At 34.7% G+C, this 13787-nt stretch overlaps 2 protein-coding genes across 2 annotated transcripts in view; both read left to right on the forward strand.

Annotated features, from left to right (window-relative positions):
- LOC107609276 (potassium channel SKOR) overlaps positions 1–5756 on the forward strand; it is a 6945-nt gene extending 1189 nt beyond the window's left edge. The window contains exons 2-13 of the mRNA XM_016311162.2: positions 1624–1848; positions 1924–1987; positions 2068–2407; positions 2483–2778; positions 2877–2957; positions 3050–3148; positions 3344–3565; positions 3712–3897; positions 3987–4062; positions 4151–4445; positions 4760–4881; positions 5317–5756. Coding sequence (XP_016166648.1) covers positions 1624–1848; positions 1924–1987; positions 2068–2407; positions 2483–2778; positions 2877–2957; positions 3050–3148; positions 3344–3565; positions 3712–3897; positions 3987–4062; positions 4151–4445; positions 4760–4881; positions 5317–5564 — 2254 coding nt within the window. The 3' untranslated portion in view covers positions 5565–5756. The remainder of the gene's footprint in view (positions 1–1623; positions 1849–1923; positions 1988–2067; positions 2408–2482; positions 2779–2876; positions 2958–3049; positions 3149–3343; positions 3566–3711; positions 3898–3986; positions 4063–4150; positions 4446–4759; positions 4882–5316) is intronic.
- The window catches only part of LOC107609302 (uncharacterized aarF domain-containing protein kinase 1), a 23738-nt gene continuing 19920 nt past the window's right edge, over positions 9970–13787 (forward strand). Inside the window, exon 1 of the mRNA XM_021107381.1 lies at positions 9970–9982. The gene's annotated coding sequence lies outside the window, so the exon portion shown is untranslated. The remainder of the gene's footprint in view (positions 9983–13787) is intronic.

Below are 13787 nucleotides of genomic sequence, written 5' to 3' on the forward strand. Positions count from 1 at the left end.
AGTTTCATAAAAAACTAAACCAATAACACCCTAGGTCATTTGTGCCCATTGGTTGGTTTGGTGGTGCATGAAATAAGGGCCGGAAGTTTGGAATGAAGCGAAGGGAAGTGAAGAAAGGAGTTTCACGTCACTCTCTCCCCCTTCTCTTTCTAACTTTGTACACGTGGCATGTAATTGTGGGTTCTAGTTGTCTTGTCTGGCCCAACCATTTCCATGTGATGTTGTCAATTATCAACCTCTCATGACTCCTCACTATCCTTGTTGCTAATCTATCTCTCAAATTCTAATCGTAATCATAACATGTTTAAATAATTATGTTGATACAAAAATCGGAATAATTTGACCTGGAAGATTTTGTCTCGGCGTTCAAGATCGTAAGGGCTGAAACATTTTTGATTTTACACTTGGACAACCTGTGCTATTTTTTTTATCAAGTAACTGTGTAACACTAGCTCTATCAAAAAATAAAATAAAATAAAAGAAAAAAGAAAACAGTAAGAGTGGCTGGGATCTGGATTGTGGTGACGGAGCAAGATTTCATCATCATCATCATCAAAGTATAATGCGTGTATCGTTATACATTAAACTATAATATAATTTTAAGAAAATGATGAATTGATGATATCATATAAGGCCAACTTGGTGATGATATTGATTGATAGATTTTTTTTCGTTCATACAAACACAGTCACACACATTAACCTAGCAACTACACTAGGACTCGAATCTGGTGTGGTTTTGCTAGAGACAAACAGCGCTGCCACTGCATCACATGTCTAAGCCACGATATTGATCGATAGAGATATGTTTGCGAAAAAATTCAATGGTTTTTGCCCAAGTTGCAAGGCCCAATCCCTTCAGTGGTGTTAGTCATGCAAATTGTAAAGTTCCATCACTACTAGCTCGCAGAATCACAGATATTATTACTGCATACAGCACATATATAAATTAAATAAATCCCATGACCAAAAAAGTATATACATATATATTATATTATACAAATTAATTGAAACAAGCACATAATATTATATGGGTTTTAATATGGGTTTTACATTAGCACATGCTCACCCCAAGAAATTAAATATAGAATATATTTGATTAAACATGTATAATATGTTATTTATCATACCATCTTAAAAGAGGGGAAATATATAAACTAATTGTTTTTTTTTAAGGATCTGAAAATTGGCGCAAACTCAGTTACTAGGTTTTAGTTTACTTGTGAGGATTGATTGGTTGGGATTTTGCTCAAAAGCATGAAATATGAAATATAGAAGTAATGCTGTTTTCGTGATAAATTATTACATAATAAATTAGTAATCCATATTCATTAATCATTATTCATTCAGCTAACAGCCTAGTATACTATATGCTAATAAGCTAGAAATCGAAATACAAATAACCGGTGAAGAAATTATGTGATTTGGGTGGCATAATAATAGTTCCCTAAATTATAATTTGAAAACCTCAATCATTAGCTCATTACTACGAGGAAGAATGTGACCAAAATTATTAATGCAGCAAAGTTAATAAGGGTTAAGCTAACATATTAAAGTTATCCTTAGAACACACGTTAGTTAATTCATGATTAGATGGTTAATAATTTCATTAACTATAGTGCAGGTGGTATCGATTATGGACAAAATTCATATTGGTATGGGCAGTGTACTCATCCTTTTTCACTCCAATGGAGTTTGGATTCTTTCGTGGCTTGCCTGAGAATCTGTTTATATTGGATATCATAGGGCAGCTAGCTTTTCTTGTGGACATAGTTTTGCAGTTCTTTCTTGCTTATAGAGATAGTCAGACCTATCGCATGGTCTACAAGCGTACCCCTATTGCTTTGCGGTAAATTTCTATTTTTGCTATGCTTAATTGTCTTATTATTATTATTGTGTATTTTAATTGTTTCTGTTGTTGCAGGTACCTAAAAACTGACTTCATCTTTGATTTTCTTGGATGTATGCCTTGGGATATCATATTCAAGGTTCTATTTCTTCCTTTTAAATATCAGTTTACTAAAATGCAACTCAATTATATTGAAGAAATGCTTTATTTTGTGAACAGGTTTGTGGAAACAGAGAAGAAGTTAGGTACCTCTTGTGGATCAGATTATATCGGGTGCGGAAAGTCACCGAATTTTTCCATAATTTGGAGAAGGATATACGTGTTAATTACATCATTACTCGGATTGTGAAACTTTTAGTAGTTGAACTCTACTGCACCCACACTGCAGCCTGCATTTTCTACTATTTGGCTACTACACTTCCTGAATCCCAAGAAGAGTACACATGGATTGGAAGTTTACAGCTTGGTGGTTATAGTTATCAACATTTCAGAGAAATTGATCTTTGGAAGCGCTACACAACATCCTTGTATTTTGCTATCGTTACTATGGCTACTGTTGGTAAGTTAGTTATTGTAGAGTTACGGTTGAGTTGTTTTCATATGACATTATTTGTGACTTTCTTTTCTTCCGCAGGCTATGGAGATATACATGCAGTAAACTTGAGGGAGATGATATTCATAATGATATATGTCTCATTTGACATGGTTCTTGGTGCTTATTTGATCGGTAACATGACAGCTTTGATAGTCAAGGGATCAAAAACTGAGAAATTTAGGGACAAGATGACAGATCTTATGAAATATATGAATAGAAATAGACTTGGACGGGATATCCGTGAGCAAATAAAAGGCCATCTGCGCTTACAGTTTGAGAGTAGCTATACCGAGGCTGCTGTCCTTCAGGAAATTCCCATTTCTATTCGCTCTAAGGTAATAACATAAAGAGGGTGCCTTTGAACTGATTCTGTCTTCAGAGAATATTTGTTAGTTTCCATCATTTTGGATTTTAATCTGATCATCTTTTGCAGATATCTCAAACATTATACTTGCCATGCATTCAAATGGTTCCTCTTTTTAAGGGCTGTTCTTCAGAATTCATCAATCAGATAGTAAGTAATCTATTTCTCATTGTCTTGATAGTTAAATAATTATGTTTCTAAATTTGCTAGCATGTGTAATTTTTGTTGCTTTAATCTTTCAGGTTACCAGGCTCCACGAGGAATTTTTTCTTCCAGGAGAGGTTATCATGGAACAAGGAAATGTCGTGGATCAACTATATTTTGTCTGTCATGGTGTGCTGGTATGCTTTTATATCTTCACAAGCACGTGTGTAATAATTCTACTTTTTTTCTTAGGTTCTATTGATGCTTTCAGTCACAATCCTGACTTTATGACTTGACTTTTATAGTTCGTTGCACCATATGACCATAATCAAATATCTGCATGAACACCATATCTTTATTGAGTGCTAACTGCTAAAGCTGTGAATATGCAGGAGTTAGTAGGCACTGCTGAGGATGGGACTGAAGAAACTGTTTCACTTCTGGAACCTAACAGTTCATTTGGAGAGATATCCATTCTTTGCAACATTCCTCAACCATATACTGTTCGTGTCTGCGAACTCTGTAGGCTCCTGCGGCTTGATAAACAATCGTTTACAAATATCCTTGATATATACTTTTATGATGGAAGGAAGATATTAAACAACCTTCTTGAGGTAATTATGTTATCCCTCTTATTTCTCACATATCATGCTCCCTTTGATCCTTACTCTAGCCTGAATTGAAATGCATCATGCTATTATGTTGTGGAAGATGTAGTTTATCATCATAAAGAGAGCTAAATATTTTCATTGTTTTATAGGGAAAAGAGACTTCTCGTGGTAAGCAATTAGAGTCAGACATCACATTTCATATTGGAAAGCAAGAAGCTGAACTTGCTTTGAAGGTCAACAGTGCAGCTTTCAATGGGGATCTGTATCAGCTAAAAGGTTTAGTTAGAGCTGGAGCTGATCCCAACAAGACAGATTACGATGGAAGATCACCTTTGGTGAGGACCTTGCAACATTTTAAATGTCTTGTAATTTATTAGTACAATGTTTTGGCAATGCTTGTCTGACACGTTTTTTCTTCCAACAGCATCTTGCTGCATCCAGAGGCTACGAAGACATCACACTTTTCCTTATTCAAGAAGGCGTAGACGTCAATGTTAGCGGTAACTTTAACCTACTAAATCTTCACTGCTATGTAACATACTTAAACTTTTAGCTGCCACTAACGTAGCTAATGTGTTAACTTTATAGATAATTTCGGGAACACACCCTTACTTGAAGCAGTTAAGAGTGGACATGATCGTGTTGCATCTTTACTTGTTAGAGAAGGAGCCGCCATGAAGATAGAAGATGGCGGTAGTTTTCTATGCACAGCAGTTGCAAGGGGAGATTCAGATTATCTTAAAAGGCTACTGTCTAATGGCATGGATCCCAACTTGAAAGATTATGATTACCGAAGCCCTTTGCACGTTGCTGCAGCTGAAGGTTTATACTTCATGGCAAAGTTGCTATTAGAAGCTGGAGCCAGTGTTTTTACCAAGGACAGGTACAAATTAATTGCATTACCATTTTTGCTTTTGGTTGTGATTAACATGAGTAATTTATGACAGAGGAAAGTATGTTTTTTTTTTTATCAAATATACTTTTAACGGCTAAATTTTTAAAAAACTTTGGACCAAATCAACAACAGTTTTACAAGAATAACCTTTAACATAAGCAAATCAGATATAATTGTGATATATTATAGCTGGACTAGTCCTAAATTTTTTAAACAAATTTTAAGGATAAAAAATATACATGATTCTTTACGACAATATGCAGTGTGCTAATGCTACTTGTTCCTTTTCATTTTATTAACAGATGGGGAAAAACCCCACTTGATGAAGCTCGAATGAGTGGAAATAAGAACCTAATCAAACTACTAGAAGATGCAAAATCTGCTCAGTTGTCAGACTTGCTATGTCCCACACAAGAACTTACAGGTAATCTCATCCTGTATTGCCTTTATATATTTCAATTGAGAAAGTTACTATCTTTTTAATCAAATAGTATGTTGTTTTCAGATGTTATAATACATATAAATTAAATATATATTAAAATGGAAAACAAATTTTACTTCTGTCTACAAAAAAAAAATATAAAAATATTTGAATTAATCCTCTTGAATAAAATATAATCACTATTGGTACTTGATAGAAGAATTACTTAAGGTTTGCTCATTGCCAACCTTTATTAAAACTTTTTTCTTTTTTTATTTTTTGTTTGTTTAAACATCTAGTAAATTGAAAAAAAAAAAAGCCTTCCTTTCAACTTGATGTGTACTTTTACTTTTGGTTATCTCAAGTTTGAAGTTTGTCTATACCATAGATAATCTATATCTGCAAAATAAGAGCTAAAATTTCACTTGTCATTTTCAGATAAAATGCATCCACAAAAATGTACTGTGTTCCCTTTCCACCCATGGGATCCAAAAGATCATACAAAACATGGCATTGTATTATGGATTCCACATACCATTGAAGAGCTAATCAAAATGGCAGCGGATCAATTTGAGTTTCCTAGTGATTCTTGTGTTTTTATTTTATCAGAAGATGCTGGTAAAATTACTGATGTAGACATGATTAAAGATGGTCAGAAGCTCTATTTAGTTCATCAAACACATTAGACTTTGATCCAATTCATACCACGACCACAATTCTTATATTAAAGTAACAGCGTGCCCTTTTTTGTAACGTGTTGTAGTTGTTCTCTACCAATAAGCACGTTCTATGATCTTATATTGGTTTATAACAACTAGCAGCACGCTTTCTATTATTTTCAAAATGTTTGCTCAAGTAACTAAAAAAAGGGGAAAAAATAAAACAAATATCTGTTCACATATCTAAAAATTTAATGTCGACAACTCTTTTTATTCCACTTGAAATTCATTTTTTTACTTAAAATGATCGAATCAATTAATTTAAAATAATTAAAGTAATACAATATAATAGTAATTAATTTAATGATTAATGTTTAGTATATACATTACATTTTTGAATTTCTAAAAATAAAAAAATATAAAAGAATAAATTTAAATTTATTAGATAGTCATTCAATTAAAGAATTCAATTCAAATCTATTAATATACTAAAGTTATTACAAACTATAATATTGAATTTAAAATAAAATAAATTATTTTTCAAGAGAATAAACGGATTACATACCTTTTGTCCATGCCACTCTCCCCAAAGTCGTTCCCTCAAGAATAGGTGGAAATTCCAGTTCATATATCTTGAACACGCTCTTTATGTGATACGCTGGATGAACAAACTTGATCTAATCGAGTCTTGCAAAAGCATAGACTGCTAGGATATGACGGCATGAATAATGAAAAGTTTGAAATAGGTCGCAGTAACAACTATGAGTGTCCAAATAAATCCTACATGTGCGTGGGTAAAATCATCAACCGACTCCATTTCCTCGACCACAAAAATGGAAGCAAAACGATTGCTCTCGTACACAACCATCTTGGGGATAGAATCCATGTTTTTTTGAACATTTTTTGTCAGGTATGTGAAAACATATTACCCCGACTAAGTTGAGCAAATGCTTCTCAGCCTTTCCTAACAAACAACTTCTACAGACGCATATAAGTGGACCGAACAATGGCTGCGATGGGAAGGTTATGCGTCCCCTTAGCACAACATTGATGCACTCAGATAAGTTTGTAGTCATGTAGCCAAACCTTTGGCCAGAATCACAGTGTTGCAGCCAGACCTTTTTACAAATCGTATTTGCAAACATCGCAATTCGCAAATTCTGGTTTGAGATCTTTTAGCACTCTCATGTACGCCAAGTATTGCTCCTCATTTGGAGAATATTCTACATTGATTAAGGCTTGTTTTCCTTCTTTACACTTGAACTAACTCATGAAATTAGTAACCATATGACGGATACAATAAGCATGGTACGCTCTTGGAGGATGCCATCCACTACCCTCCTCTTCCATTGCAACAAGTATGGCTCCGGCTCTATCAGATATGGCAAGAATACGTTGCTAAGGAGTCACATGCTGTTGCGGATTCCTTATAAAAAACGACCAAAACTCTATTGACTCATACTTAACCAATGCAAAAGCAATGGGAAGAATGTTTGAGTTGCTGTCTTGTGAAATGGCCATTACAAAATCCTTCCGTATCGCTCATACAAATATGTACCATCAATAGATACCCGAAGTTTGCAATTCTTGAAGACTTCAAATGCAGGGAGAAAATATCCAAAATATCTTATCAAATTGCATGGGACCAAAGTCTAGAAGTATACCTTCATAATGTGGCACTAGCTTGATATAATGAATCATACCAGAAAAAACATTGCTCAATAGCATTTAGTAACCTCAAAAGCTGATTGAACGACTCTTTCCAATCCTCATAAATTTGAGCAATTGCTTTTTGCTTTACCATCCAAACCTTCATGTACAACGGTTTAAATTTGTACCATTGCTCCTTGTGGTACTCTAATTGGATTGGATGTATTACCTAAATTGATCAATATGTCCACTGTTTTTAGGAATTTTACAATACTATCATAATAAACATGTAACCATTTTTCCAAAAACAGATGCAAGAATTTAAAAAAATTGCCTTCTATCATGGAAAAGATAACTCTGCAGATCAGGTTTGCTATCAATATTTGAATGATCTTAAGACATTGTTGGTACCAAGCACATGTGCATAGCCTCATATTCACGAATCTCCCAATAACTAAGATTATGTTGATATGCAACCCAAAATATCTACCAACAACCTATATCATAATGTTTGCATCGACAATGGTGCTTCAGATAATCAGATTCAACCACCTAATACTCTACACTCCGACAAATGCTTTAGTTCTTGATGGAAAGGTGAATGGAATCTTTGTTGTAGAAGCTATGACTAACCCTTAGCTCCACGCTCCCTTTTGTGTTATAGTCATCAACGCCCCCTGACCAAAAGGCGTCGATTCCACTTGCATATCATCTAGGTCCAATGTCGAATAATGGTTTAGAACTTGGACTCGATAGGACATTTCCCATTTTAATAGGAACTTCTATACCAGAAACGATGGTATCTCCAAATATAGCCCCTCTGGAGTGTAAAATATATCTTTTCTCACCGTCCCCATAGTGTATGAGACAGATGTATGCATTTCGATTAGGATCATATCATATGTTTACGATTCTACGATATATATCTTTTTCATTCTGGTGAAAATCGATTTTACAGTATAGACGCTTATGACCTGCCCCCTCTAAGTCATGTGGTAATGATTCCTCTGGCATTACAACCTTTACCACAACGATGTTGTCCATATATCAAATTATCTTGTGGATTGGATTTGACTTGACTATCTACGACTCCATTGCGTGTGCTTGGTAGAAGTTTTGTATACATATATCGCCATGCTAGGAAGTGGTAGCAGGGATGGCAATATATGCCGTGAGGAAGTAAAAGACGATAGTTGAGTTATTGAGACAAACTCTATATCGTCATCGCTATCACTATCAGAACCATCTTGGACCCACTCCTCGTCTGACTCGAACTCTTCAGAAACCAAATTAGCACCGGGTTCGGCCATTCGGAGAAGACCAAATTCTTGTGGGGGATTTGGTTCTCCCCACCTGACTAGGTCCTATTGAACAACCTTTCGGGACTGTACATGAGGAAGAAGAACTACCGCCAACGTCCACTAACTCAATGCAAAGCTCCATCACTTGCTCAGTCACAATCTTTCCATAGCAATCAAGCATAGCTCGCACATGATCATCATCTTTTAGCCAGAATACCTTATACTAAATATTCCGCATGGCATCCAATGAAATGTATCGATACCCAATTTTTGAACACAATTAATTCCAAGCATTCTCATATTGACCAAAATCAAACTTTTAAGCTCTATCAATGAATGCAATTCCCAAATATGCATAACAACAGAATCACTGCATATAAAATATGCACCATAATTTTTACGAGATATTGTTGTATTTGGATAAACAACAACAACTATACGCTCACTAGTCATTTGGTGATTTTGTGTTTGTGAGAAAGAAGAAATAATAGATGAAAGATGATAGTTATAGCTTTTGTGTTTGTGAGGATTTGATATACATATATATAGCAATTGTTTGCGACAATTTCACATACAATTTCACATGCAGTAAATGCATTATAGCTTTCTTTCACGATTTTATTGGCATCAACTACGCAATTGTGAACATCCACTGTTATTGTGTAGGCAACATGTGTGCAATAGCATTTTTAGTCTATTTCACAATCTTTGCCTATGCTATAGGTTGCCTGTGAAATTGTCAATAAATGTTTAAAGTGGTAAAAAATGTATATAACGTTAAAAAAAATAAATATCAATTTTTTATTTATTTAAAAAGCCCTCATTTTGTTCATAACCATTTTATATTTCAGTCATGTGATTATTCATAAAGTATTTAGGGTTAATTACCTTGTACACTGGGAACCCAAAGAACAATCCTTTCGGATTTTCATTTGTGATTTCACACTTGCCTAACCCTAGGTTATTAGCACTCTCGTGGGAGAATCTCCTTCGATGACAAATTGATGTAGTTAAGCTTTTCTAATAATGGTCATTGAAAGATGGGCAATTTTAGAGGATGAACAAGGTAAGGTTCTTGGCATAACACGAAAAAGAAATACTGAAATAAAGAGAGCTTTATAAAACGTAACATTTTGTGATATCACCCCAAACATTGTCATTTTTGAAATTGCCACATAAACTTATCTGTTTAGATTGCCAAACGTGTGTGAGTTAATAACTTAATATTCTAATCCAACATTTGACGTTATTCATTAATGGATCGGAGAGTACTTATTGAAAAAATATATTGACTAACGAAGATAAATGTTAAGGATAAAATTGTCTGAGACTAAATTACTAAAGTACCTGGTGTAAAAATAGTTGGAGACTCATATTAGTCATTATATGTATAGTTAGTTAGTCACTCAAGGGTAACTTAACTTGCTACATTAGTTAGTCATTATATGTATAGATAACTGCATCTACAACTTGTATATATAATGTACAATCAATGTAATCAAATACATTAGTCAATTCCTATCCATCATTTTGGGTTTGTCTAACATGGTATCAGAAGGTATTTTTCTCTCTTGAACCTTCCACAAGCTTCCGTCACTTCTCATTCGATTCTTCTTTTTCTTCTTCACTCTTGTTCTTCTCTAATCTCACACCATAGAGTTTGATGAGAACGTATTTGTTTCAATTTTTCTCGAATTGAAACATGTGATTCCAATTAACGAGATCTGAGAAGATAATTATGTATCTTTTCTTGTTCAAGATCCATAGACAATTCTGTTCCCTCGACTGGTTCATTTGCGTCTTCTGATCCCTTCCTTCTTCCTTCTACAGATCAACTTGGATTAATCCTTGTCACGCAGCAGCTAGTTGACGACAATTACCATTCATGGAGCTGAGCGATGCACAAAGCTCTTAATGCCAAGTGCAAGCATGGATTCATCATTGGTTCAATCCCGCAACCTGATCTAACTACTAAGACAAAACAATTTGAGAATTTGTAATGTGTTAATGATGTGGTAAGCACATGGATTTTGAACTCTGTTTCCAAAGAGATTGCTATATCTCTTGTGTGCACAGATTCTGCTCAAGAACTGTGGAATAACCTAAAAGAATGCTTTCAACATGGTAATGGACCGCGAGTGTTCGAGTTGAAGCATGATTTGGTCAAACTTCGCCAAGGAGCCATGACAATTTTTCAATACTTCACCAAGATCAAGGTCCTTTGGGAAGAATTGAACTCCTATAGACCGATTCAATGCAATTGTGGCGATGCTCGTGCAATGCAAAAATATCTCCAAGCTGAATACGTGCATTGTTTCTTAATGGGATTGGATGATTCATATGCTCAAATTCGTGGCCAGATTCTTCTTATCCATCCTCTACTAGCAACTAACAAAGTTCTATTCCTTGTGACACAGGAAGAGAAGCACAGGGCAATTGGAAACACATAAGCTCAGACTCAAGTTGCATTCTTTGCAAGGAATCAGCAAGTTCCACAAGCACAGGAAAGAGGCAGAGGATCAATGAGAAAAGATAAACTTCTTTGTTCTCATCGTGGACTTCTCGGTTATTCAATTGACAAGTGCTATAAAGATCTATGATTTTTCGCCAAATTATGGAAAAGGAAAAGGCATTAAGCCCTTTGGTCACCACGTTGCTACTTCACAGGTGAATCAAGAACAAAATTCAAGCCCAACCATGCAACTGTCGCCTACTGATGCATGACCATCTTTTCTATCTTTTCCTAGTGAATTTGCATTCAAATTGTTAAGTTTAATCAAGATTTAAATATCTTTTAGCCACTATGAATGCTACTTTGAGTTGTGTGCAATTCTGTTTATTTCAGGTAGCATTTGGATGGATTTGATGGAGTTTCTGTAGAAGAAGAAGAAGAAAGTAGATGATGTTGTCAACCCTGACCTCCTCGCACTCAAATAGAAATAACTTGAGCTACAAATATCCAATTGACGTGATTTTAGTGGCATTGGAAAGCCAACTTTTAGAGCTTTCCAACGATATATAATAGTCTACACCTTTCATATGGAATTACTGCCCTGGTGGCGCCAAACTTGGGAAATCCCAAGCTTGGCGCCATAATCATCACAACGCCTTCCTTGCTTGCTGCCTTGGTGGCGTCAAACTTGAGAAACTCCAAGTTTGGTGCCATGATCATCACAACACCTTCCTTGCTTGCTGCCTTGGTGGCGCCAAACTTGAGACAGTTCAATGAATCAAAGTGGTCCCAACGCGTGATCAAGGCCTACACGAAGATCCTCATTGATTTTGATTAAACTTTTATTTTATTTATAAATAGGAAAATATATTATTTAGTTTTAGGAAATATAATTTACATTAATTAGGATTAGATATAAAAGGAAAAAGAATTAGCCCTTCGAGCTCATCATCTCTTCTCTTCTACTTCATTCTGCACTTTACAGTTTTTCTGAATCCTAGTTTTCTCTCTGGACCATGAGTAACTAAACCTCCACTGTTAAGGTTAGAAGCTCTGTCTATTGTATAGATTGATAATATTATTCTTCTATTTAATTCATGTACTGATTTCTATTTCAAGAATTATTTTCGTTCTTTATCTTATGAATTTGGGTGGAATGGAAGTATGACCCTTGTTCTAATTGAGTTCTTGTATAACTTGGAAAAGCTCTTTACTTGAACAACAGCTTGAAAACAATTTCTCCTAAACTTCTAATTATCTGGACTTAACGGGATATGTAACATATAATCCTCTTATATTTGGATAATTAGGATTTCTGTGGCTTATAAACTAGAATTGAACTTCACACTCTAATTGGAATCAAGTGACCAAGGAATTGGCAGTTGATGAAAGTTAGAGGAGACTAAAAAGGTCTAAAGAATTAGGGTTTAGTCAGATATAGTTTGCCATGAATTGAATCTTGCATGATTAAAATAGTTAATAAGAAAAGTCAATCCGGAAGATAGATATCTCTGAAACCTTAACTGTTTTCTCCATATATATTTCATCTCAATTTACTGCTCGCTTTCTGATCTTCTGAATTTACTGTTTAATGCAATTGAATTCTCAACACCCTTTTCTGCTTGTCTGACTAAGCCAATCACTCAATCATTGTTGTTTAATCCATCAATCCTCGTGGGATCGACCCTCACTCACCTGAGGTATTACTTGGTACGACCCGGTGCGCTTACCAGTTAGTTTATGGGTTATAAATTCCGAACCAAATTTTTGGCGCCACTGCCAGAGATTAACTGTGATTGACAACTATTAGTTGTTTGATTGCTTAGATTAGATAATTTTTGTTTTAATTAATTTTTTTTATTATTAATTTTTATTTATTTTTTTATGTCCTTTTTTTTCTCCTTTATTTTTCTTTCCGTTAGCACGTTCCCTACCCTGTCCCCTTTTTCTTTGTTTCTCTAACGTCAATTATATATATATATATATTACTTTCTTTTGTTCCGTCCTTTTTTATATATATTTTATTCATTTCATTTTATTTTATTTTCATTTTTCTTATTTATTTTTTTCTTTATTTTTATTTTTCTGGTTCACTAACATTATATATAAAAAAATTAGCTTTAATTCTTGAATTGTTGCTCAATTATTTTTTTTTTTAATTTCTAAAATTAAGTTTGGTGTCCTAGTTATTTTTATTTTATTTTTTTGTTCATTTTTTTATATAAATTTTGAAGTTTTTACTTATTTATTTAGTTGTGTTATTTTATTTCTTTTATACAGGTCACCTCATTGGAAATTCTCTGCACTCTGATGTAGAGATTGTAAGACCCGGTTAATTAACGGCTAATTAACCCATATATGAGAATTTATTCTAGAAAGCCAAAAATGATATTTTTATGGCTTAATATGATAGAGGAAATTGAGACGAGAATTTCGGTACCAATTTTATAGAATTCGGACCAAGATTGGACCGAACGGGCCAAACCGGGCCAACCGGACCCAAAGTGGGCCCTTGACCCAACATAACTAAACCAAAACCCTAGTTTTCAGCACTCTCTCTCCTCACAACACACTCAAACACGCTGAAATTGAAGAGAGGGGAGGAAGAACACTCTCTCAAGTTCTTTCTCTCACTTGATCTTCAAACCACCATAACTTTTGATCTAGAGCTCCGATTGCCGCTCCGTTTGCGGCCACGCGTTCACCGCGGAGAGCTCTACAAAACCCATACAACTAATCTTGAGGTAAGCCACGTGTTTCTGTTCGAAATTCCAGCCCTTGATTTCGAGTTTCATGAGTAAAAATGTTGAGATTTTGGGTTCTTTGATGTTATAGGACCCAACTCTC

The sequence above is a fragment of the Arachis ipaensis genome, chromosome B07, assembly GCF_000816755.2.
Source record: "Arachis ipaensis cultivar K30076 chromosome B07, Araip1.1, whole genome shotgun sequence".
Taxonomy (NCBI): Eukaryota; Viridiplantae; Streptophyta; class Magnoliopsida; order Fabales; family Fabaceae; genus Arachis; species Arachis ipaensis.